Genomic DNA, 25,101 nt, shown 5'->3' on the forward strand with positions numbered 1-25,101 from the left:
GAGATGGCCAGGCAATAAAATACAATAAAACAATCATAGCCAAATATTAGCATTCTAACAGCTTTGAAGGAGATGTATAACCTTTAGAAAGTGTACTGACATCACACTTGGCTGGAATAAACTCATTAAGTCATTAAAGGTCACCTGATTTGTTTATCATTGTGAAACAGTCTCCCTTTCCCCATTTTAAGGGTTTAGCTTAAAAGTAAATTAGTGTGTCTCTTTGGTGTTTAAAGCAGATTAATAACAGCTTTACAAAGAATGTGCCACCTAATTAAAATTTGCAACATAAATCATGAGCCTTTGAAAAAAAAATCACCCCTCTAAACTTCCTATTCAAATCCAGTTAAATATGTTCCATGAGTTTTCACATGAAGTTTATGATTTCACAAGACGAATTCTCTATTTTTTCTTTAGCAGAGCAAAGAAGATATTCACATAAAATACAATAATGTTATGATGATGGTGACTGAGGTATGGCAGAAACATTTCCTTTTCTTTTTTTGAACATATTCTCCACAGCTACCAACTACAAAATCAACAAGAAAATAACTCAAGGTGGTATTCTAATACTGATGAAGAAAACTGTGATTCCTGAACACTGCCCCATTTAATTGAGTCAAGTATTTCAGTGTAATGTGGGAATACATTTATCAGAATCAGTAGAGATCAAGTGTTAATTACGAAGGCCAAGCACAAATGAATAATCTTATATATAGACCCTGACATATTAGTCCCATAAAGCACTTTGCAGATCTTATTTTATGAAAATCTACTAAGGCTCTATATACATTTGTGCTCTTAGGAAGCAATTATTTCTAAAAGATTTAGATATAATTCAATCTGGAATATTGTAAGAGATTTTTCTTTAAAATGGTTTCAGATAGAGGAGGATTATATTACTTTAAAATGAAAACACTGATCCAAATTCTCCTCACAGTGACAGCAGTACAACTCTGGGTGTCACTATGAGAAGGATTTGGGACCGACATTTTCATTCAAATGAGTGCAATCCTCTAGTATGTGCGGGGAAAAATGTAAAATAAAATTCAGAGCACAAATTTGGCATCAGAGGGATTGGATCACTGTCACCATCAGGAGCATTTGGACCATTACACTAATTAGTCACATAAATCCTAAACCCCATAAACTGATCTGCATGAGAGAGATTGGTTTAAACCAACTACCTTACCAAAAGAGTGAAGATAAGATGTATTGTACAGTAAGCTAATGCAAATGACTGACATGGAACTAGAGGAAAGCTGTATACATGTAATAGCGTCACAGTTCATACATGAGGCATGATCCTCAGGTCTGACACAAGACCTAAGGGCTCACAAGGGTGGCTTTACTTCACCTTAGTGTCCCCCTAATCTGGGTGCTGGTTAGGGCATGGTTCACCCCTAGCACAACTTACAGCAGCCTTCTGCCCAATTTAATTCCTTTGCTATGATCCTAGGAAGTGCTAAAAGTCCTCAAAACCCACTCCAGCACGAGGGTAATTAGCAACTTACTGAAGGTGGCCTGTGCTCCCAACATCTAAAAGAAACAACCATTTCACAAGAGACCCACATTACAAACTATATTCAGCAGCTATTAGTGAAGGAGAATACATTCATTTTAAATTATGTACTTCTGTCTCATTTATGAAGTTAGTCATTACATGACATTTCATATTACCTTTTTTTTAAGCCACAGAGAATTGTAAGGCATGGGAGCATTTCTGGGAAGCATTAAAGCACTCTGCAATTCCCTGTCTGTCTTCCCCGCTTTGCAATTTGCAGAGAGAGAGTGTGAAAGGTTCTTTAGCTCATCCATAAGAAGAAAAAACCCTATTAATCCTTTATACTGTACATTCGCTTTCTTAATCCCCCACTTCTTTACTTTAGCAATAACACACCAGAGGCCTCATAGCCCTTTTCTGAGACTAACTCAGCACCTTTATATAAACTATTACCATTAATTACCATTCATTTGTAAGGAAAGTGATATGCTCCAGTCATATAGACATTTATGCACGTGAGTCACTTGACTTCCATAAATGAGTCGATGGGATCATTCATTTGAAGAGTAAATTGTGTGAGAGTTTCTGCAGGATCAGGGCCTTACTGTTATTTTTCAGTTTTTCTCCTTTTATTTTATGAAGGAAAGAGTTGCTCAATTACAAAACAAGTATTCTCTTACTCAAAGGTAGAGTTATGGTTGCTGCCACACAACACTGCTTCCTGCTTCCCATACCCCAGCATCCCAAATCAGAGCACTTTCCCCTAGGCTAAGAAGCTCTTTCCTTATCTCTTTCCCCTTATCCTCCTCTCCTTCAGTCAGTCCCTGCACACTGCTGGTGCTCCATGCAAGGATTGCAGCAGTCCTGTCCTACTCTGGAAATAAAGTTGAATGATTATTTATGAAGTTTGGCAGATTGTTTTAGGTATCAGCCACTAAATCTCAACAATCCAGTGTTGTATGTTTAGAGAGGACATTGCTTATGGATTTTTCCCTTTCTTTGAATAACAAAGTGTAAGGAAACCGATATTTTAAAAATAGGTAATTATCTGTATCTCAGAAACCCTATGAACAAATGACCTCAACTTTGTATCACAAACTCTACCTCAGGCCCTGAATTGTCATAGCAATTTTCAACCCAATCTGACTATGCATGTGGTCGGTATTAAAATTCATTACAAAAGTTCAATAAGTAACCTTAACTCTAATCCTATATTCCTGCTCTCTCCATCCTTTCTATACTTAAGGGTGCAAATATCTTTCTATTGTCATCCTGATTTTGATCCCTCCTTTATTTTTTTTAAAGAAAAATCCAAAAGGCATGAAGTTTCTCTTTTTTTTTTTTCACTCTCAACATAATAGATTATTCTGGCAAACTTGAGGTGAGTTGGACAAGAAGAGTTAAATTTATGGGAGTTTGAAAAATATGAAACATTTCACCTTTTTTTTTTTAAATTGGTGCAGAGTGGACAGAGTAAAGGTGGACATCAGCCTTGTTTCTGCAGTGTGAGATCTTACAGCCATATTTGGAGGATGGATTAAGTATATACATGGTGATTTATATATGGGGTGCATGTGATGCTGACAGACCAGATGCCAGCTCTTCCCAAGGTTGTAGATGTCAGCTCAGCATTGACAAATTTATAGCTGGAAACTAGACCAGCTCACCTGTATGTTAGCATTGTTCAAGATAGGTATTAGACTTATAGGAATGTGTTTAGTGTTTAGACACTATGGAATGCTTGTAAGTTGTTGCATGCATTGATTTCACTTGTCATGTCTGTATCCCATGCTATAAGGTGATATGTAAATTTTGCTTTATAACTGTAAAAATGCTTGCTCTGAACCTTTGAACTCAGTCAGGAGGAATGGTTCATCATCCATCAAGAAGGACTATCAAAACTAAATAGGCCATTGTGGCACATCACAATACAAAAACGTGGTTAACAGCCCCCTCACACCAGTGAAGCTTCTATGTGCAAGAAACGCTGTCCCATCAGCCTGAATTCTGTAAGAAGGGGATAAAACAGGAACACAAAAAAATTCTCTCTCTTTTTGCTGTTTGGCCTCTTATAGCACTGGAGCTAGGAAAAAGAAACAGAGATCCCCAGGGTCAACCTGGGTTAGCCTTAAAAGACATTCAGTGCTGGCAGATTACTACAACTCCATCACCATTTGGAACCATATACTGTAACTCATATATTTCCTAGTTTAACCTGTAAATAACTCTCTCATTTCTTCTTCCTAGTTAATAAACACATAGTTTGTTTACTATAGGATTGGCTACAAGTGTTGTCTTTGGTGTGAGATCTGAGGTACAAAATTGATCTGGGGTTAGTGACTGGTCTCTTGGGACTGGAAGCAACCTGAATCTTTCGTGATCTTTGGCATATGACAATAAACTATCACTAAGTCCAACTTGCCTGGGTGGCTAGACAGAGTGGATTGCCCAAAGGGACTATCGGTGACTCCATGGTAAGACTGTTATAACGCTTCAGGAGTTCACATTTGGTATTAGGTTGGTGAAACCTAATCACACAAAAGATACCAATTTGGGGTGTCAGCTCCGCTTTTTGACAATCTGCCTTGAGGTTGGCACTCTCAGTCATGAACCACTCCAGACCGCGTGACAGGGTGGACTAAGTAAATTTGTTTCCCTGGATCAGAGTGGGACAGTAGGAGTTGGGAAGATTCGCTTTTGCGCTGTACATTGTATGGATAAAAGATATGGCATGTTTCCCTGAAAACAGTCAGGTGACCTAGAGGATATTCTGTGGCTGATGTGAGGGGGCTCCTAGATTTGTAACTACTCTATGTGTGGTGAAGGTTTATGGTCACTGTTAGAAGCATACCAGAGGTGAGACCTGGTGGTTGGAAATGAGAAGTGGGGGAGGAATCTGTGTACGTGCATATTTTCAGTCATGCTCTGTCTCCCAATAGGGTGTTTGTGAAAATTCTGTCACAGTGAGCTCTTGTGCTAATAGTCATAGGGGCAGGTGGTCTAGATTGCAATGGTAAGAGGAGGGCAGCTGCAGGAGAATAATATGTGATTTTTAAGAAAAATTACTGATGTAAACTTTTACATCTAGTGACTGGTTTACATTTTCTAGGCTATTTTTAAAACAAAAATGGCTGATCAGCTTCGTGTTCTAAATGAAAGCTTAGTTACACATCAAAGACTACAAACACTCCTGATGGGAGTTTTCAAAGGTTTTAAGTTCCTAACTCAAATTAACCACCCAATCTTTCAAAAGGTATTCAAAAGGGACTAGTTCTCTCTGAGGACAACAAAATACAACAAATCTGGGACTCACTAGAGACCCAGAGGTATAATATTAAAAAAACCCAAATGCAGCTTTTCCAAAAGTGAAAAGGCTTCCATATTTCATATCTCCAGAACAACTTGACCAATTAACCGCTAGCTTTGCAAAATGAAATATGCCCGAGAAAGGCCAGGTAGAATTTAGATTCTTTGAGGACTGGATACAGGGACAGCAATAGCAGGATTAAAAATAAAATCTAGCTTCAATTTAAACTCATAGACTCATAGACTCTAGGACTGGAAGGGACCTCGAGAGGTCATCGAGTCCAGTCCCCTGCCCTCATGGCAGGACCAAATACTGTCTAGACCATCCCCGATAGACATTTATCTAACCTACTCTTAAATATCTCCAGCGATGGAGATTCCACAACTTCCCTAGGCAATCTATTCCAGTGTTTGACTACCCTATTAGGTCATACTTATGGCTCTGAAAATAAAATTATACAGTAAGCACCATTTCAGATAATATTAAAAGGAAAAATTGTAATTTCAATAAAACATTATTGTTTTCTGATGGAAAGAATCTCTCCAGTAACTAGGGGTGCTGGAACAATTTTTATAGTGAGGGTTCTTAAGGGCCATTGAACCAAACCGGAAACTATGCATATAATGGAATCCACTTCAAGCCAGGGAGTGCAGCAGCACCTCCAGCACGCCTAGTTCCAGCACCCATGTGAGCAACTATTCAATGACATTAAATAACTAACTTAGTACAATTATGGGAAATTACTTAAAGTCTTTTAAACATTTACTATTTGCAATCAACAGAATATCTGTCAAACACTAGCTTTTAGTGACTCCAGATTCAAGGCACCTGCATTACTGTGATCACAAATGATTCCAAGTTTCTCTCTATGATGTCCATCAGTTATCCTGAAGAAGGCTGTACTCCTTTTGATAGCATAGACTTCATTTTGCAACATTCAGTAAACATTTCACTGACAACCTTAAACTCATGCAACATTTGATATTTATGTGGTATAGTCTTTTCTAGTTTATTCAATAAAAAGCTGTTTCCAAAAATGGCCTCAAAAATTGCACACCAATTTTTAGCTACTAAATTTATGTGTATGCTGTTTTATATGGCCAAGTTTCTGCTCAAGCAAAAAGTTGGATTTGCGTATGCAACCTCTATTCTCATTCTTACTTGCAAATCTGAACATTTGCATGTACAAATATATATGTATGCAAAATTAAGTCAGTAATTTTAGAAATTAAGTGAAGTCTGCTCTGAAAATTCAGCCCTCTACAGCCACAGTGATAAAGTGCTGTACCTTCTTTTTGTAATTAGTGAAGGAATAACTAAACAAGTCAGCTGACAGTCACCATGGTCTACTTGAGAACCTGTCTCAAATTTCTGCACACTCAAGTGCCTTTTGCGCATTCCATAGTAACCAACCGTGGATCAGCTTTATTGTCAACAGAAAGGCCAAATTTTAATTTATTTGTTCCAGCATGAAGGTTGCACGTCACTGTAACCTGAAAGTGACCAAGGGTAAAAAAACAAACTCACTCATCTGACTAAGATGAGTTGTCTTGAATTGTCTTGCTCTGACCAAATCTACCAAACAAGAATGACAATTCTCTCATGCTCTCAAGAGTAACAAAAGAGGCTAGGCAACATTTGACTATAAAGGAGATACGTTCATTTCCTCCTGCCTAAATAAAACACAATTTTAAAGTGATAAGATTAAAGAGATAGAGGAATACTGGCTTCTACTGAAGATTTATTTTCATTCCTTTGCACATAAACAGGAAATAGATTTCTGAACATATTATAGGTTGAACACACTTACAAGTTTTTGCATCTTCACCAAGCAATTTCTCTTATACTGGCAAGTAATGGTGCCTGCAGGTAGGCAGCTACCACCTTCAACAACATCACAATGCTACTTTCTCATATCAAAGTAGAAAAACCCTATCAAATCTCTTTATTGTCTTTTCTCTGTCCCCCTCCTCCTACTTTCCTAATTTTTATCCTTATTGACAAGGCTTATTATTCTTCCACTCAGTTCCAACTGAAATAAGCTACCGTTTTGCAAATAGTAGTCTCAACTATGTGGTCACTAGTAGTATAGGTCAATAATGTTATTAATATAGCACATCCTGCTGAGAGCAGATCAAACAGCCATGCTTTAAAATGTTAGTATTGTGCAATTGAGACAAACCGCAGCAGTTTTCGACACATTATAAAAATGTAATATTGCAAGGACAGAACCAAAACCAAATCTAGTGCTAGTTAACACAACACAGCCCATCGATTTGGAGAATATATTCTTTCTTGTTGTTTTCACACAACACACAAAATCAAATAATACCATAACAGAAGGGTGCTGTATCTGTGTTTAAAGAAGGGGTTGTTGGCAAACACCACAGCTCACTACTGCCGAAATGTACACAACTGATATATGCAGCACGGAAAGCTGGCACCATGGGCTTACAACCTTAATTTGCCTGCAAGAAGGAACGGAGATTTACCTTCAGAGCACGTTCTTGATTGTTTTCAGCAGTCAGATGTCTCGTGTTGTTTGCTGAAGTCTGGTTCTGCTCTTTCAGATGATGAAGCTCCTGCTCCAGCCGTTTGCACTGCAACGAGGAAAGAATTCCATTAAGTAAAGGAGATAGGGCATATTTTTTTCCCCAAGAAGCCAAATGAATTAATGTAAATAACACCATCACCGTTTTTGCCATGGAAAAAGCTTCCAGCAAAAGCAAGTTATAATCAAAGAGGTGAAATCATATTAGATCTATACACTACACACACACACACATACTCGTAAATCAATCTTTTATTCATTGTCTTGTTCAGATCCAATTGTTTGAAGGAAAAACTTATATATCAAGTATAGTATATCAAGAAACTCTGCCAAATAATATTTAAATATATTTTACAAATGAATATGACACTGAGCCAAATTTTGGTCTCAGCTGCCCCAGTGTAACAAAGCAGAATTTGCTCTATTATATATTTAAATATAATTGAACATGAGAAGAATAAGTATGTACCTTTACAAAAACCTTCACTTATTAATAAGGAAATATATGTATAGATTTATACAGTACATATTAATAAAACTCAGACTGCATTCATTCCCAAATGTATATCAGATCTTGGACGACAATTAGTTTTAAAAAAAAATGTTTTTTAATAATCAACTTTTTAAAATGATCAAGAATGGGATAGAAAATGTTAGTTTTTCCTGTTCTGAGTGTGTGCATACGAACACTTACAGGAGTTAACTTCAATAAATATTTTAAAGGCCAAAGTATTTAGGATATTCAAATTGGCACCCAAAGCAGGTTTAACCAGTTTTCAAGATAGCAATGAGGGGCAAAACCCAGCTATCCTGGCTTATCATAGTAATTAACAATTAACAGAAAAAACTCTTATAAAAACAGGGAAAGGGGAACTAGAGATGAAGATTCAATGTCTTACTATGGGCATGTAAGAGGAATTGCTAAAGCAAAACTGAGAGAAGAGAGCATATTAGCTGAAAACATTAGCAAAAACAAAATACTTTTAGCATACACCATACTACTGGGAAGTAGAAGGAAGTAATTATGATAGCACCATTGAAAACCAAAGCATGGAGGAGCTTGACGGCACAGCATCTGAATATTCAAAGATGAGGAACATAGTCTGCTGAATACTCAGAGTAGGCATAGAGGGGAGAAGATCAAAGATGTAATGGCCACTAGCACTGTGATCTCAAAACTAAAAATTTAAACTCAAATAATATTACTAGGGACAGATAACTTATGACCCTGGATTATTTTGGAAGCTATGTAAGGAATCAAATTTCCTATCAAATTTATAATCTGTCATGATACAGGACTAGCGAGCAAGGAAGCATGGTTCATGTTAGCCCCAATGTTTAAAAAAGGTAAATGGTTCTGAACCAGAAGACAACAGGCTAGTGAGTCTATCTACAGTCTCGAATAAAATTTTAAAGCTATAACCAAAAGTGCATTTTCCAACACAGGTTTAGATAACACTATTTTATTTCCTTCTTTAAACTCTTAACCACAAATAATGGACTCTGGGCCCCATTACCAAACACTCGCACCTAAACTGGATGTCAAATCCCAAGGCTTGCATGGGTATCCAAATAATGGCAGTTGCTCAAAATGGGCAAATAAGGGCTGATCTAAGCACCCAAATGAAGTATGTGGGTGTCTATTTTGTGTATTTGCATATGAAACCTGAGTTCAGAAAAGTTACCAGCTCTAGTGAATTTCTCCTTTTTAAAAAGAGGGAATATTTCTGGAACTAGTATATTCTCTCAAACTGATAGTAGTGTGCAAGTATGCTAACTGTATCACAGCTATTTCATTTTTGTAGTGAATAACAAAGGAGAAAAAGATAGAGAAAAGACAAAAAATATCTGTTAAAGTGCACCATGATGGATGGTTGTTGTGTATTTTTTTTTCCTTGTTAAAACCTAAGGCTAAGATAATATATTAATACATTTGATTTGATTTGTGTATGTCTGTGTTTATTTGTATAAAGCAATGGTTCAAGTATTGAATATAATTTTAATGCTCCTTTTTACAGACAACAGCAATCACAAATCATGTCCCTAATATGCCTTTTCATAACAAATGTGCGAGAAGTAAGGTGGTATGAAAATAATGCCAACAACTCTGAATCGGTTCTAATTAAATCCATGTATATGTGGGTACAGTTTCTCTGGCATGCAGATTCATAACACCTGAGTTTTAAAAATCAGTTAGTTAACTCATTATCACAAAGCATGAGTTTTCTGTTTCAACTTAACATCAGCAAAATTGCCATTTCAACCTTTCAAAAATGCCTTCCTTTAAAAAAAAACAAACTTTTCTCTTGAAATCTCTTAACAGTATACTAATTGTACCAATGGCACTTAAAACAGACTGGGGTAACAAGGATATGGGCCAAAAATTTAATCCACCTGAAAAATATCACATATTTTTATTCACACTGCCCCCCTGGCTCCAAAAATAACACTGGTACATAGACAACATTAAAACTAGTTATTGGATAATTCAATAACAAACCTCACATACCTGATGTTTTGCACAACTGCAGGCCTCTGTGTGCACTTCATAATATTATTCTACTCTATTTGTTGCACTCTTGTGAAGACAGGATATTGACATAAACAGAAATAGCAAGATTCTTGCATTATCCTAGCTATTCACAGGGCAAGAAGGCAAGTCAAAGAGAAGCAGCACAAAGCATGCATGCCCACACATCAAAGCAGCTGGTAGAATTAAAGGTATGTCAATTTCAACAGTGTCTAAGTTGATTTAAATATGCTAGATGTGCACTTTCCCATCTTAAGTGAATAAAATGCTCTCATTTTCACTAAAAACACTGACAATAGAAAATCAGGACTAGTGTTGCTAGAATTCATTTTAGGAGCATCACAAAAAACCCCAAAAAACAAACAAAAAAGAAAAACAAAACCAAAAAACCCAAAACAAAGTTAGTGACTTAATTTATTTATACAGGAGAAAAAGTGTCTAATTATTTAAGTCTATGATAGTGTCACCCAAGTAGAAGACACAAGTCACCTAATTCATTTAAAATAATTCATTAACCAAACCTGTCGCAGGTACGTCAAAAATCAAATTTATTTTCATCAGTCCAGGAAATAGCAACTAGCTATGCCTTGTCTATGAAGAACTGTTATTATGGTGACAATTTTTTATTTATATGTTAAGGGTGTATATAGCATAAAAATCATAACTGCACAAAAATGTACAGTTAGAATATTTTTAGCATTAACAATATTGTACTAAAAGTACATTTCTTTTTCACAAGGGCAAGAGTATCTGGAATTCCTGTGCAGCCAATATTTTTGCTGTTCGGAAGGAGTGGAGTATTAAGAACAGTTTTAGACAATGTGGGCCTTCTACTCATTTCAGCCAACATGGTTGTTAGCAGGGTCCAATAAAAATGGATGTTCTTTAAAAGAACATGTGTTTTTATTGGTTACCCACTTTGCTGAAAGATGCCAACAGCTGCAAAGATGAAACTGGACTTCCTTCTAAAAACATGTATAAAAATCTTTTTGGAGTAGGGCGGAGAGAAGACATGACCCAGTTTAATACTGACAAGGAAGCATCAGATATTTGCTTTTAAGGCCTAAAGGAGGAAGTCTTTTATTTTTAATATTATAAATGCGAATTTCTAAACCCTGCTATATCAAATGTGTGAATATATTTATTTGTGAAACATTCAAGCTATATTCTAGCAATATCAGAGATGAGTGAAACTATTTTAAAATGATATATCAACTTAAGTAGATTTTGGACTGTCTACAGATTCTTATTTGATAGAAAACTGCTCATGTAGAGGAAATCCTAAATTAAGCATTATATTATGTAAAAGGCAATAATCATTTAGAAATCTGTCTTTCCTAGTTCGAATATCTTACATACTTCGGACATAATCATGGCACATATGCACAGGTCAAGGGGGAGGATAAGCATGGAGTAGAATACTGGAGAAATAGCTAGGAAGGGGTCATTAGAGCCTTGGTGAAGGAATGTGTCGTTTCATGGAGCTTTCATACAAGTAACCCATTGAAGATCAGCTAACTCATGTAAACAGATTTTACCACCAAGAAAACCTGTGTAGTCAAGATATGCATTGCCTATGCAGAGCTCCAGTGTGTAATGTCAAAAAAGGGTGAAAGGATTTGATAGAAAAACAGGAGACATTTTCCTAAAGAACAAATTATTATAACATCTGGATGCACACATTAGCTCTAAAATTACCAAGCTTAAGTTGGCTTTGCCCATGTCACTAACAGCCTCTAACCCAAACGGTGCTCCTCTTTAAACCCACGCCCCAGCTCTGCTCCCTTAGCAATAAGTCTTTCCATTTTGCACAGCAGTTGCCAGTAAAACATTAACAGTTCCCCACACTTGCACTCATCGTTGTATTAATTTTCTTCTATAATTAATAGGAAACAACTGCAATGTCTAGAGAACCACTGCACGGTAAGTGTTGGCATATGGTGACACTTTAATGGTGATCACCACACAATCATTCAAAATGTAATAATTTTGGACTTGATTTTTATATTCCTCCTACTGAATTACGTATGTATAGAGGGCTTTAGTTTTACATCCATGAATTTCAGAGAGGTAGTGAGAAAGGGACAGATATGATGGGCAACATAATTAGCATTTGCTAACCAAAGGGCTGAAGCACTCCCACCCAGCTCAGCCAGTCTTCTTCCCTCCTGCTAGGCCTGAGAGCAGGGCAGTGCAAAATGATCCTCCAGAGAGCTTTTCACCACTGTTCCTTGAAGGTAAAAGAAACTCCTAGGTCTTGCCCTCTATCAGGCCTGAGGCAGGTGAAGATGCTTCTGCTGTGTGCCCACCCCCAGACTCGGAGTTTGGGGAAGAGCGGTCATTCTAGATTAGTCCCTCACTCAGGTGGGGGATGAACATCCTCCAAATCTGGAGTGAGGGGGCTGGGTGGGGGTGTGCATGTGTCTCCGTCCTCTGGAGGCTGTATCCCATCCCACACCTGGAGGGTTTGAGATCTTCCTTGTGGTGGTATGCAGCATCACAGGGGTAAAGGAAGAATAAGGAAGTCAACTGTGTGTGAGAGAGAACAGTAAATGTGAGCAAGTGTGAGAAAGAAACTGGTCTGTGACTGAGAGTGAGAGAGCTCAGAGGGGAAGGGGAGGAAATGTGGGGAGCTGAGATGCACAAAGACAGAAGAAAAAACGTTGAGACCCCACCTCCCATGGTGACAGATTCAGAGTGGGGAGAACGGAATAGACAGAAGTATGTTTTAAAAAAATACATATTCATCCTCCGCTTACTTGAAACCCATGCAGGTGCCTGGGGCGCTGGAACAATCTGTACAGTGGGGGGCTAAGAGCCATTGAATCAAACTGTAAACCCTGTGTATAATAAAAACCACTTCAAGAAAGGGGGTGCAGTAGCACCCACAGCACCTCTACTTTCAGAACTTATGTGGGTGCTAAAGGCCCATTACAGATCAATTGCTCTTTCTGTGCACCTGACAGCATCTGATGTGAGATTCAGCTGAGTGAGATAGGTCTAATGAGGAAAGGTAGATTTGAGAGTCATCACAGAGGAGGTAATTGGACCCCCACAAACCAATGAGGACACCCTGACAAAAAAAACAGAGGGAAAATATGAGAAAGCTAAGAACAGAGCCTGGAAGACCCCTACAGAGGTGGGGAACAGGGCAGAGGAGGAACTGCTGAAGGTGGGGGACAGGAACAGTCAGGGATAGGAAGAAAACCAGGTAAGGACAGTGTCACAAATGATCAGGAAGGACAGCCTGACAGCATCAGAATGTTAAGGAGGATAAGCATGGAGTAGAGTCCTAGATACTAGGAAGAAATTATTAGAGCCATGGTAATAGTAGTTGCAGTAGCGTGGAGAGGATAGAAATGGATTGGAGTAGGTTCAGAGTGAGTTAGAGGCAAGGCATTCAAAGGAACCATCTCATCATATTTCTCTTCACTAGAAAATGAGGTTGTATTAACATGATAGTACAGACTTTATAGTCAGTACAGACAAGTCATGCCAAACACATTGTATCAGCTGATCAGGGGTAAGCCCTCAGTGTTCTCTTTCCCAGGGTTTATCTACAACTAGCTAAAGTGTTGTTACACACCACTTTCCTTTGTCTATACTGACTACTAAGTTTCTTCTCTCACATTACTGAGTATGAGTCTTCAAAGTTGGGTTATAACATAACTTTATTTTCTAGTGAAGACAAAACCAACAAGGTTACAGACAAAAGGGAAGAAGAGAAATGTGAAAGTAATTGGAGAAACAGCTAAAGTCACTAGTTGTTTTAAATGTGGGGGAAACAAGGCAATGCTTATACAGGATTAAGAGCCATACTGTCACCCTCCTGTGCAATGTACACACAGCTCTATAGCTTTGATTCAGCAAAACATCTAAGTATGAGTAGTTCCATTGACTTTATTGGCTAGGGCAGCAACCCATCATTATGCAGGTTGAGCAAAGTAGGAGGGGATTGCGGCAAGAAAACTGTATTTGTAGTGTGAGGGGAAATATAGTTTTTAGGGCTATTTGAGCCTGCTAACTTTTGCTTATGTTTTTAATATTGCTGCACAACACCTTTGTAAAGAGTGGGGCTTTTATTAAAATGAAAAGAGCAGTTATGGCAAGATGCTCCAAAAGAAGAAAATGCATTGTACCTTTCCTATGCTACACAAATTATGAGTAGATTTCTACTTTTCACCACAGCTTTGAAGTTACAATTTGACACCTGTTTACAATGTCATTTGTTTGAATAAAATGCACCAGGTATAAACCAGGGCAGAACTTGGCCCAGAGTTCTTTATTGAGATCTAGAATTCAGCGGAAATACCTAAAACAGATAACTGCATTATGAATCTAATCTAAAAACAAAACAATTTTATTTAGCTCTTCTATGAAACTATGGAGCAGATCCTGCAGTCCTTATCTGAACTTGCACTGTTGATAATTTTGTGACTAGTTCTTTATTAGCAGTCCCATCTTGATGTAGACCCTATATTTGAATAGTGATTCTCTTTATGTATTTGATTAAAACAGTATTTATTAACCTTAAAGACAAAAAGTGAGTCACTAACCCAAACCATTTTACTGAATTATACTAATACAGCTACAGGGATAATTATCTACATGAATTTATTTAAATTTGATAACTTAAAAAAATCCAGTTTGATAGAATACACTTAGTTGTATGTCCTGATATATAAAACAATTGCTTAAAAGAAATCCCTGTGGATCTTTTTTTCCCAACAAGTGAGAATCTAAATTCCCAATCTTGCACTGACCTCATTGAAGCTCCATATAGGTACAGGATACATTCTGATGCAGGATCTAGGTCAAAATCCCTACAGTCCAGTCCAGCAAGGTATTTAAGCATGAACCCAACTTTAAGCATGCAAGTAGTTCCATGAAACTCAATGGGATTACGCCAGTGCTTTATGTTAGTCCTGTTCTGAAATACCTTGCTGAAATACATGTGAAGCAGTGAAATTGACAAGAACCAGGTTGCAGCCAATACACAAAATAAATACCTGTAAGGGGAGAGAAATATTTCCCTCTCTACTGTCTTTCAATTATGGTCAACTTAGGTGTTCATTTAACAATACAGAAATGCATTTATCCCCTTACACAGAGTCAAGAGAACGTTACTGTTTTGCTGGGTGAAAAGAAATTTAATGAAAAATAAATTTTGATGTATTTCAATAGAAATATACAAGAGAGAAATTAAACAGACCTTTGAATATCATGTCCCTACTGGCCAGAGTAGTATTTCTGCAAGTGATAAATACTAGGTACATTTACAATAGCAATCACTTCATCAGTAGCATAAGCAACTCACATACAATCTGTACATGGAGCACTAGAATTTTTTTTTTTTAATTATGGCTATTTTTTACGTGTGATTTTTTTTCTCAGTCATCTATAGACATGAGTGAATACAATAATATGAAGCAGACAGAAATAGTTTAACTGATTTTACTCTTGTTTTATTATTCTATTATCCTTTTCTTTATTTTCTTTTTAAAGATCTTCACATGAGAATAGCACCCAACTCGAAGAGTCCTAATGGAATGCAAGCATGCTTAGTTTTTGACCATTTTTTTTTCTTTTTTGAACAGTCTGCTCCTTGTCCCTAATTCATCATGATTGCTTGAGAGGCAAACATCTTGCCACTTGGATGCTACACAACTCTTTCCTTTGCAGACAAAAATAATATCAAACTCTTCCAGTCAAAACACAAACCAACCTTTGGTGTCAACGTGAATTATGGACATTGAACTGCAGATGTTTGGAAGCACTTATATCTATATAGATAGTTTTTATGCTTTTTCATGTAGAAGAATTATTTTTTGTTCAAAAATAAATGAGTTTCTATACAATTATCATGAGAAAGATTTTTCCATTAAACTATATTTTTGAATTACAATTTTCTACTGTCTGAAAGAAAAGGTTTTCTTTAAAGTCTTGGCAAACATTCAACAAATGTGTTTAAATGATTATTTATACAATGCCTAGCATCTTAAAACTACCGGAATTTCAAGAAAGAGAAGTGCTTTTATAGCGCTTAGGCCTCAGAAACATCTGCCTCTTAAAAAAAAAATTATATTCCATTAGTAAGAGAAACATTTCAAGCTAGAAACATTTTTTGCAATTGGGGTCTTGCTCACCCAGAAACCATCAAAAGAAACATTAAAAAACAAATGAAACACTGTCTGCATTGCTACTGTGAGCCAACTGGAGCCTGGTGGATTAAAGGAACCAGATAATACATAGTGTACATCACAAACTGTGCATTTATGAACATGACAAAGAGCAGCAAATCAAGAGTTCATTTATTTTCTTTGGAATACTTTAAGGAACCATAAAACAAAATGAATGGAAGTTTCAGATTATTAACTCCTTCTGTCCCTCTTCATTAAAAAAAATCTAGACCAGTACAACTAAATAGTGCCACTAGCCACATCTGTGCAATTTCATTTGGCCTTGAGTGTAATTTAGCTGTAACTTTTATGCAGTCATACAGCCTTTTTTCTCTTTCAGGATGAAGTCTGGAGGATCCATGGCAAGATCAATTTCCTCTTCAGTAAGTCTCAATGTATATTTCTACATATCATAATGAACCCTCAACATTTGGCAATGTGGGGAGAGAGTCAAATCTATGATGTAGGACCACAATCATGGCCTAGAAATGATCAAAACTATCTTTGTCTTTGCAAAGGGCAAAGACTGGTAATGGCTAGACCTAAAGAGATAAGTTGGTTTGATTTGAATAAGCAGTCTACAGCTTGGATTGCTTAATCAAACCTGTTAAGTTCTGGAAATCCAGCTGGAAGTCTTGCAAGCATAGGCTATTTCAGAAGATTTTTATTGCCATGAGTGAAAACTTTCATTAAGTAGGCCTGTAACAGAGTCAAAACTGGTGTCAGGCCCCAATTTTCAGTGTTGCTCCATTTATTGTTGCGAAGTCCAAGTGACCTAGTAGTATTAAGTTTCACTTTCAAAAGTGAATTTGGCATTTAGGAGTCTAAGTCCCATTGATTTTCAATGAAAAGGTGAGAAAAAATAATTTAAAAATGTAGTATCTCTAAAATTACCTAAAATAGCCTTTTGTAGGTCTAAAAAGGCCACAAAATTAGAGGCCATTATATCCTGGCCTTTCAGGTCTTCAAGTCCAGCTCCCTGCACTGAGGCAGGATCAAGGAAACCTAGACTGGGGTCAGCAACCCTTGGCATGTGGCTCATCAGGGTAATCTGCTGGCAGGCTGCAAGGCATCTTGTTTATGTTGGCTGTCTGCAGGCACAGCTCCCTGCAGCTCTCAGTGGTTGTGGTTTGCTGTTCCTGGCCAATGGGAGTTGTGGGAAACTGGACACAATTCCCCAGTTTGGAGAACTCACCAGTGCTGAATAGAACAGGACAGTTACCTTCCCTGACTTACATACAACACTGCTGTTAATACACCCTTAAAGTATATGGAGATATACCTATCTCATAGAGCTGCCCTCTGCCTTCACTAGGAGGACCAAGTACTGATTTTGCCCCAGATCCCTAAGTGGTCCCCTCAAGAACTGAACTCACAACCCTGTGTTTAGCAAGCCAATGCTCAAACCCACTGAGTTATACCACCCCCAAGATTATTAGCCTTTTTTGCAACTACATCATATTGTTGGCTCATATTCAATGTGTTATCCATTATAACCCCCAGATCCTTCTCTGCAGGACTATTGCCTAACCAGTTATTCCCCATGTTGTGTTTGTGCATTTGGTTATTCCTTCCTAAGTGCAGTACTTTGCACTTGCTTTATTGAGTTTCATAGTGTTGATTTAAGATCAATTTCCCAATTTATCAAGATCATTTTGAATTCGCACCCTTGTCCTCCAAAGAGCTAGCAACCCCTCTCAGCTTGATGTCGCCGACAAATTTTCATTATCCAAGTCATTAATGAAAATATTGAATAGTACCAAACCCAGAACTGACCTGTGGGACCTCACCACATACATCCTCCTACTTTAATGGCAAAACTATTGATTATTAAGCCCAATAGATTTAATATGGATTTCTACAGGGATACAGACAGAGCATAATTCAACCCACAATATTTTTAGCCACGCTCTGGACAAAAAAACCAAACCGAAACAAACAAACAAAACCTCCACTGTATATGCTAGATAGAATTAGATGTAGCTTTTCATTCAATTAACAATATAAGCATATATCACAGTCTCTCGCTAAGGCTAGTGGGAGGGAAATTCAAATCTGGCATAAAGCATAAAGGAATAGAGCTTCTGGCTCAGGAGGCACGTTGAGGCTGTGGCAGAGTATAACAGCTAGGAGGATATGGGGTCAAACTCCACAGCTCTTATGCTGCTCTAAATTGTCTAGAAGCTGTTTTGGCCCCCAGTGGCCCCAGGATCCTGGAAGCAGAACGATGGGTTTAGAGCTCAGTCCACTTGAGCATCTGATCCATTATAGACAAGTCTACAGGCCTTTTGTTAGATGTTCTCACCACCAACCTTCAGAGCAAGTGTATTACTTTTGTCTGTTTTCTTGCACGGATAGCATGTATACAAAAGTATATATTGTATCACATGACATAAAATAATTGCATCAGTATCCAATGGAAGAGAAAAGACTGCTCTCACATTTTGTTGGAAGTAATCGATCAGAAAACTGGTGTGCTGGGTCCCAAGGAAAAATAGGGAATATCTCATTCTCAATGGGGTACTCCTTCTATTTCTAGTCCCACGAGGCCATGAAGTGTCTTACTTTCAAGTGATGTCATTTTTAGGTCTAGAAAAACTGCCATTGGCCCACATTTGAATCTTATTCACTGGGGACCTAGGAATTTGGAGGTAAATTCCACATTTGGTGGAAAGGTTGGTAACATTCTCTTTGCAAATTAATTGCTGTTGTTTGAAGCAGCTCAGTGGTCTGGAATGGTGAAGTCCCAGAAAATGGATTAGGCCTCAGTCCTTCAAAGATTTATGCATATGCTTAATCTCAGACAATGTGAGCACTCCCACTCAACTATCCACTCCTAGAAAGTTAAGCACATGCATAAGTCTTTGTGGGACTGGGGTCTTATTGGGCAGGTAATGAGATAACAGGTATAACACTTTTCATATGCATGTGCAATTTGTCACAGGACGTATCCATTTATCACATGGATCTCACTTCTGCATACATTTTATATAACTATTAGTGCAATTCTTCTCAATTCCCTGGCATTTTGGGCTTGGTTACAAGATGCAACCCAGTGTTCTCTCTTCACACAGTATATAGAAATGGTCTGTATAATGAATGGGTAAACTCCGTGAAGTTCTAGGTTTTGCAACCTGTCAAACTGTTTTAGGGGGTTGCAAAACTCATTTGAGTGTGTGACCCTTGCAATTTACCTAAGAACATTCAATTAAAAGACAAAAAGCAATATGTTTTTTCTAGCAAAAGAGAATCCTATACTGTGTACTGGAAAAAGACAAACTCCCTTCAACTAATGCTGGAATAAGTAGGAGCCTTGTACTTGGCACGTATATTGCATATCTTTTCTCTGGATTGTATTCCTTTCTTACCTTTTATCCCCCAGTGGAGTTTTTTCTTTGCTCTCCCTCTGCTACTTTCTTCATAGTCCTTTCTAAGCAGAATGCAAAACGTAATAATTCCAGAATCTGAGTGAAACTTTTACACACAATACTGTACTGGGTTTGAAATTAAGCAAAAATATGTTCACCCATGTTTAGGGTTTTTAAATGCATCTCCTATATAAATAAGAGACTTCTGTTTTACATGGAGGTCACATTATTCATTCAATTTTCTAATTTCAGACCTATAGTTCTAATAAATAATGTATAAACTAAACATGTAAGCTGATAAGTAGTGCCCATGGTAATAGGTTAGTGAGCTCATGCACGGGAAACCAATATAGTACAATCAACTTTAAATCGTTCATACTTCAGTGCATTGTACATATCAAAACAAAAAACATTACCAGTGATCCCAAATTGTTCAGCTAATTGCACATTTTAATTAAGAGTTTATCGTGGGAGAAAAAAGGTGCAATAATTTAAAAATCAAAGCTTTTTATTTATCACTGTCATTGATAATGAAACACAAACATTTATTCTACCAAACAATTTGTGGATCTTTGTTAGCAAAAATCATTATCACAGGATTGAGATCTAGAAGTACAATATATTTGTTGCAGGATTCTTTATTACATTCAGTGCATAGTAGCAACTTCAAAAAAAGAATCTCAGCGTGTCTGTTTCCTTCTTTTGTGTCTCTTCCTTTGAAGAGCAGCATCTTCTTTCCTCTCGTCCTCACCCTGTCCTGCGCTGTCCACCCCATTGCGTCCCCACCATTACAATGTCTATTCCCCTTTAGTCTCTTTGATCTGTCCTCTCTATCCTCACAGAAGTTCTTTGCATTATATGTCTTCCCTCATAAGTCTCTCGTTATACGCAGCAATGTTATAGCAGCTGACTATCATAAAATAATAAGTCATTAGAACAGCTTTCTGAGGTTAGCAGATAGGGCCAGCAATACTTGCCCATTTTATGGGATGGGAAGTTAAAAGAGAAAGTTCAAGCGGCTAAATCAAAAGGAGCTCATGTTAGAGCTAAAAGTAGACCCTTGCTTTCACTACTATGCTAGCCCATTAGACTACATGATATTTAGCTGTTGCTTCTGGTGGCCACATGTTCTGCCTGTTCAGCAGAGAAGCTGGTTCCTCTGCAATCAGATGGCTTACAGCCAGGAGGCAGCTTGTCAACCATTTGGCACAGCACCTCCCCTTACAGACAGCAGCAAATTGCTCTGCTTTACTTCTTCTCCTCCTACCCCCCTTAAAAAAGTTAAGCAAGCCACACCAGCATTGTTCACAGGAATATACATAACTGAATGGAGGCAGTGGACACAGCCTGGTATACCTGAGTTTGAGCCTTGGAAACTGGGGAAGCTGCTGGAAAAGGTTGGTAACCACAGTTTTAAATGGTTGGCTAGAGCAACATATTTCCAGACTAGCCTTTTCTCTACAGACATTCAGTGCTGTAGAAGCAAACATCCAGCAAAATCCACCCTCTTTTCCACCTATTTCTAGTCACGAGGAATATGATTCTCAGGCTAATGCAGAGTATTCAGCTGTTGATATAGGTATGTTTTTGTACAACTGTAACCTTGTTTCATTGAATGCAACTAATGTAAATTGATGGACAGGAAAACAAAATTCTGAAAACAATCTGTCATTCTAATGAGCTGGTTTTCAAATAAGCTTCAATGGATTTTCTTGAAATCCATATGCAAACAAGACTATTGCCTAAATGTTAAGTTGGCAGTTATTTCACAAAAGGACAAGAAGCATTTTAAAATACCACCACATTAGTTCAGGAAACAAGTATCAGGGATCGCTGTGCAATAGCCATAGATTATTAATTTCCTTGTTCGGTTATTATAATCATGGGATTACAGGTGTTTCCTCATGGTACACAAACTAGCTGTTTGCCATGATGATAAGTACTGTACTCTCAATTGAGCTGTCAATTGCTTAAGTGCCTGGTCTTGATTTTCCCGCTGAAAATGTATATTCCCCAAACATCTTTAAACCCTAACAAAAGCTACTTTAACTTAGACAGGCTATGGGAATCTAAATGAAGATAACTAATAGGTACATTAGAAGGGAAAGTTTCAACAGCTCTAACAGTGGCAACAGGTACTTTTTCAACAATCAAAGAGTAGTTCCTCTTTTCTGCTTGGAATGAGGAATGGAGATATAGGACATGTTGCTTTCATTGTTCTCACTGAAAACAGCCCCTATCCCCCAACACGCACACGCTACATAATGCTACATAGGGCCAAGAACATCAATTATATAGAAGAAAAGGAGCTCTGCATGCATAAACACACAACTATAAACCTTCAAACTTTAAAATTATTAAATCATTTTTTTCTCCAAAACATTACTACAGTTCTTCCTTACGGAGAGCTGAACAAGGACAGAATTGAAAATGTAAATTTCAGATATTTTTGTTAAATGTGATCAAATGCAGCCAAAAATATTTTTTTCCAATACAATCAAAGGCCAATTTTGCTCAAACTTTTCAAAATGAATGACATATGGAGAGACTAATCCTGTGATGTTACATCAAATGAGGAAAGTATTTTGAAAAATTATATAAAACAGAAAAGACTGAGCAGCTTTCTCAGCTTCAACTATAGTGTATGCTATCAAAATGAGATTTATTACATGTGTGTGTATATATTTAAAAAAAATCTTTTTTCATTAACGTTATATCTGGGGGGATGGAATTAGCTACCCAAGCTGATGGGGGGCTTCTGAGAGCATGAGCTCTGAATGGAAATTTCCTGTTATTTCAGAAAAGCCACCTAAAAGTTTTCAGACCACTAACTGAGAGGCAGAAAGGCCTAAAACTAAACACTGTGGTTCCCTCAAGACCTCTTCACGTTTCCCCAAGAACTCAGTTCAACTTCAGCCTTATCACTCAGGTTCCTTTATTTGGAGACAGCAGAGCTATGCTGAGTTAATCAGACTCAAGCATAGGCATGGAAAGTACAGGTGCAGGGGGTGCAGCAGCACTCCCAGGTTTTATGTGGGGTCCCACTGCTGACCACATGCCCACCTCCAGCTTTAGACCCAGCCTTGGCTCCTGTACCTCTGTCCAGGTTCCCTCTCCTAGAGACACAACCCTGCTCCCGGTCCCCACTATTAAAAATGTTTCAGCGCCACTGAGCATAGGAGGTGAGCATAGGGTGTACGACACATCCAAGGTTACAAAGCAAACTTCTTCCTCCATATACATTTACGCATTACATCGCATATACTATACTGGCATCACTGGGATTGGCTTGGTTAATCTGTGGGAACCAATCTCTGTACAGCATGCTCTGTCCACACACTGGCCATGTACAATTTACTCTTTGCCTCATCTTTACATTTCTGACTTATCCATTGCTATCTTGTCCATTGTAAATACACTACTACGTCGATATAATGCGATGTGATATAACACGAATTCAGATATAACACGGTAAAGCAGTTCTCCGGGGGTGGGGGGGCGCACTCCAGTGGATCAAAGCAAGTTCAATATAACGTGGTTTCACCTATAATGCGGTAAGATTTTTTGGTTCCTGAGGACAGCGTTATATCGAGGTAGAGGTGTAATTCCCTGGGTGTTCCCCTTTATCTTAGCTAGTACACATATTCTGTTTCCAGCCTGCTGATTTGTTTACCTCCAAAAATGATGCCTCACCCACGTCCGGTTATTCATGTCAAGCCAGGCCTACACTAAAAAGCAGCAGAGAGAGTTTCTCTGAAGTGCAGCCTGCTATATGTGTAACCCCATCACCCACACCCAGCTCAAGGTCTCCAGGCAATTCCATCATTCACATTTACAGGGAAAGACACCCTAAGTAGAAGGAGATCTGAGGAAATTTTAAGCAAAACAGAAAGCTTACAGAATGTTATGACATCTCTTAAAAGCAATGGGGTGGATCCATCTGCCAAAACAAACAAAATGAATAAATGTCTCACAACGGTTGAGAAGTATCTGTATACCATGGAGGACAGTATGCAGCACATAAAAGAGAAAGTGTAATGAAACACACAGCAGCTGTCTATGTAAGAATTTGGCCCCAGCATGGAAAGCAGAATGGTTCAAGTATTGGTTACAAGTGAAGAATAAAGATCTGGAGTTTCTTCTAAGAAGAGGCTGCTAGATGCCATTAGTTTCATCAAGAGATTTATTAGGCTGGTTTTGCTGACTGGTTTAAATTAAGGTTCCCATCCCCATGCAAAGTCCTAACATGTTCTAGTTGTCATTGGGACTTTCAGAAGTGGGGTTATAACCAGTGCTTTTAGACTGAGAAAGAATAGTTGGGCTTAGAGGAGTATAGAAGTAAAGGAAGCAACCTACAAAGGGATAAAGATTTTCACTTCCTGATCAGAGCTCCCCAAACCAGGCTTGAAGCAGGAGGCCAGAGATATCCAAATTTCTTCAGGCACAGTGGAAGCCTTCCTCTTCTACCCAACACCAGTTTGCACTGTGCACTGTAATCCCCTTTCAGGATACAAAATCAGATCAACACCTTCTGAAGATTACTTGGAAAAAACACTTGATTAGTAACATCTTAGAGCAGTGGTCCCCAACATGGTGCCTGCTGGTGCCATGGCACCCTCCGAGGCATTTATGTGTGCCCGCCTAGTGCCCAGCAGGGGAGATAAGCCATGGCCCCATGCCTGATGGGGACAGAGAACTCTCCGGGGCTGCAGGAGCTGGTGTTCTCGGTCCCTGGCAGGCGCGGTGCTGCGGCTTAAGCCGGAGAGAAGCTGCAGCCCCACACCTGTTGGGGACAGAGAATTCCGGAGCTGTGGGCTGCAGGTGCCGATGTTGTCTGTCCCCGGCAGGCACGGGACCCACCTAGTGCCCAGCAGGGGAGAAAAGCCGGAGCCCCGTGCCTGTCGGGGACAGATTACTCCGGGACTGCAGGCTGCGGGCGCCTGTGTTCTCTGTCCTCCCGGCTTCTCTCTGCACTGCCCAGAACTGGCGCCAAAAACAAAAACAAAAAAAATGCTCCAACTCTGCAGAACGGACGGAATGCCGCCCTATAGCATGTGCTGCCCCAGGCACGTGCTTGCTCCACTGGTGCATGGAGCCGGCCCTGTATGTGAGTAATTGTGGGCACCCGCCACACTCTTCTGAAAACATGAATGTGCTACTGGCCACGAAAAGGTTGGGGAGCACTGACTTAGAACCTTTTCAGTGAGACTGTAATGTGAATAAAACAACTGATCTCATTCATTCAACATAATCCTTTTACCCTTACTTTCTAGTTCTGTGTGAACTTTAGTAATAATTAGACATGAATGCCTAAGGCTGAACTGCTTTGCAGAAGAGGATGGAAATCAAAATAAAAATTACCTAAGAAAATAGAAAGGTTGTGAATGACTGTAAAAAGAATCACGAGTCAAACACTAATTCCAGTAAAACTTTTGGTTAATATATTTATTATGTTTACTAATTTATTGTATTTAATTTGTTAATTCTGGGGCAAAAAACATTTATTATGGTTGAATTTTTCTTCCAAAGAGACACTCTATATTATCAATGGCATAGAAAATTAGAAGTAAATATTACTGATATTTATCCAGTACTACAGTATTAGGTCTATGCTACAGTATTTTACTTTAGCTATGGTAGACATTAAATATTTATGACTGTG

The 25,101-nt window shown here is 38.3% G+C and overlaps 1 protein-coding gene across 9 annotated transcripts in view; it reads right to left on the reverse strand.

The window, feature by feature from the left end:
- Positions 1–25,101, reverse strand: part of MIPOL1 (mirror-image polydactyly 1) — a 290,064-nt gene that overhangs the window by 117,919 nt on the left and 147,044 nt on the right. For all 9 annotated transcript variants that reach the window (XM_030559240.1, XM_030559246.1, XM_030559241.1 and 6 more), the window contains one exon: positions 7,304–7,411. In XM_030559240.1, coding sequence (XP_030415100.1) covers positions 7,304–7,411 — 108 coding nt within the window. The remainder of the gene's footprint in view (positions 1–7,303; positions 7,412–25,101) is intronic.

Source organism: Gopherus evgoodei, chromosome 4 (genome assembly GCF_007399415.2).
Source record: "Gopherus evgoodei ecotype Sinaloan lineage chromosome 4, rGopEvg1_v1.p, whole genome shotgun sequence".
Classification (NCBI taxonomy): domain Eukaryota; kingdom Metazoa; phylum Chordata; order Testudines; family Testudinidae; genus Gopherus; species Gopherus evgoodei.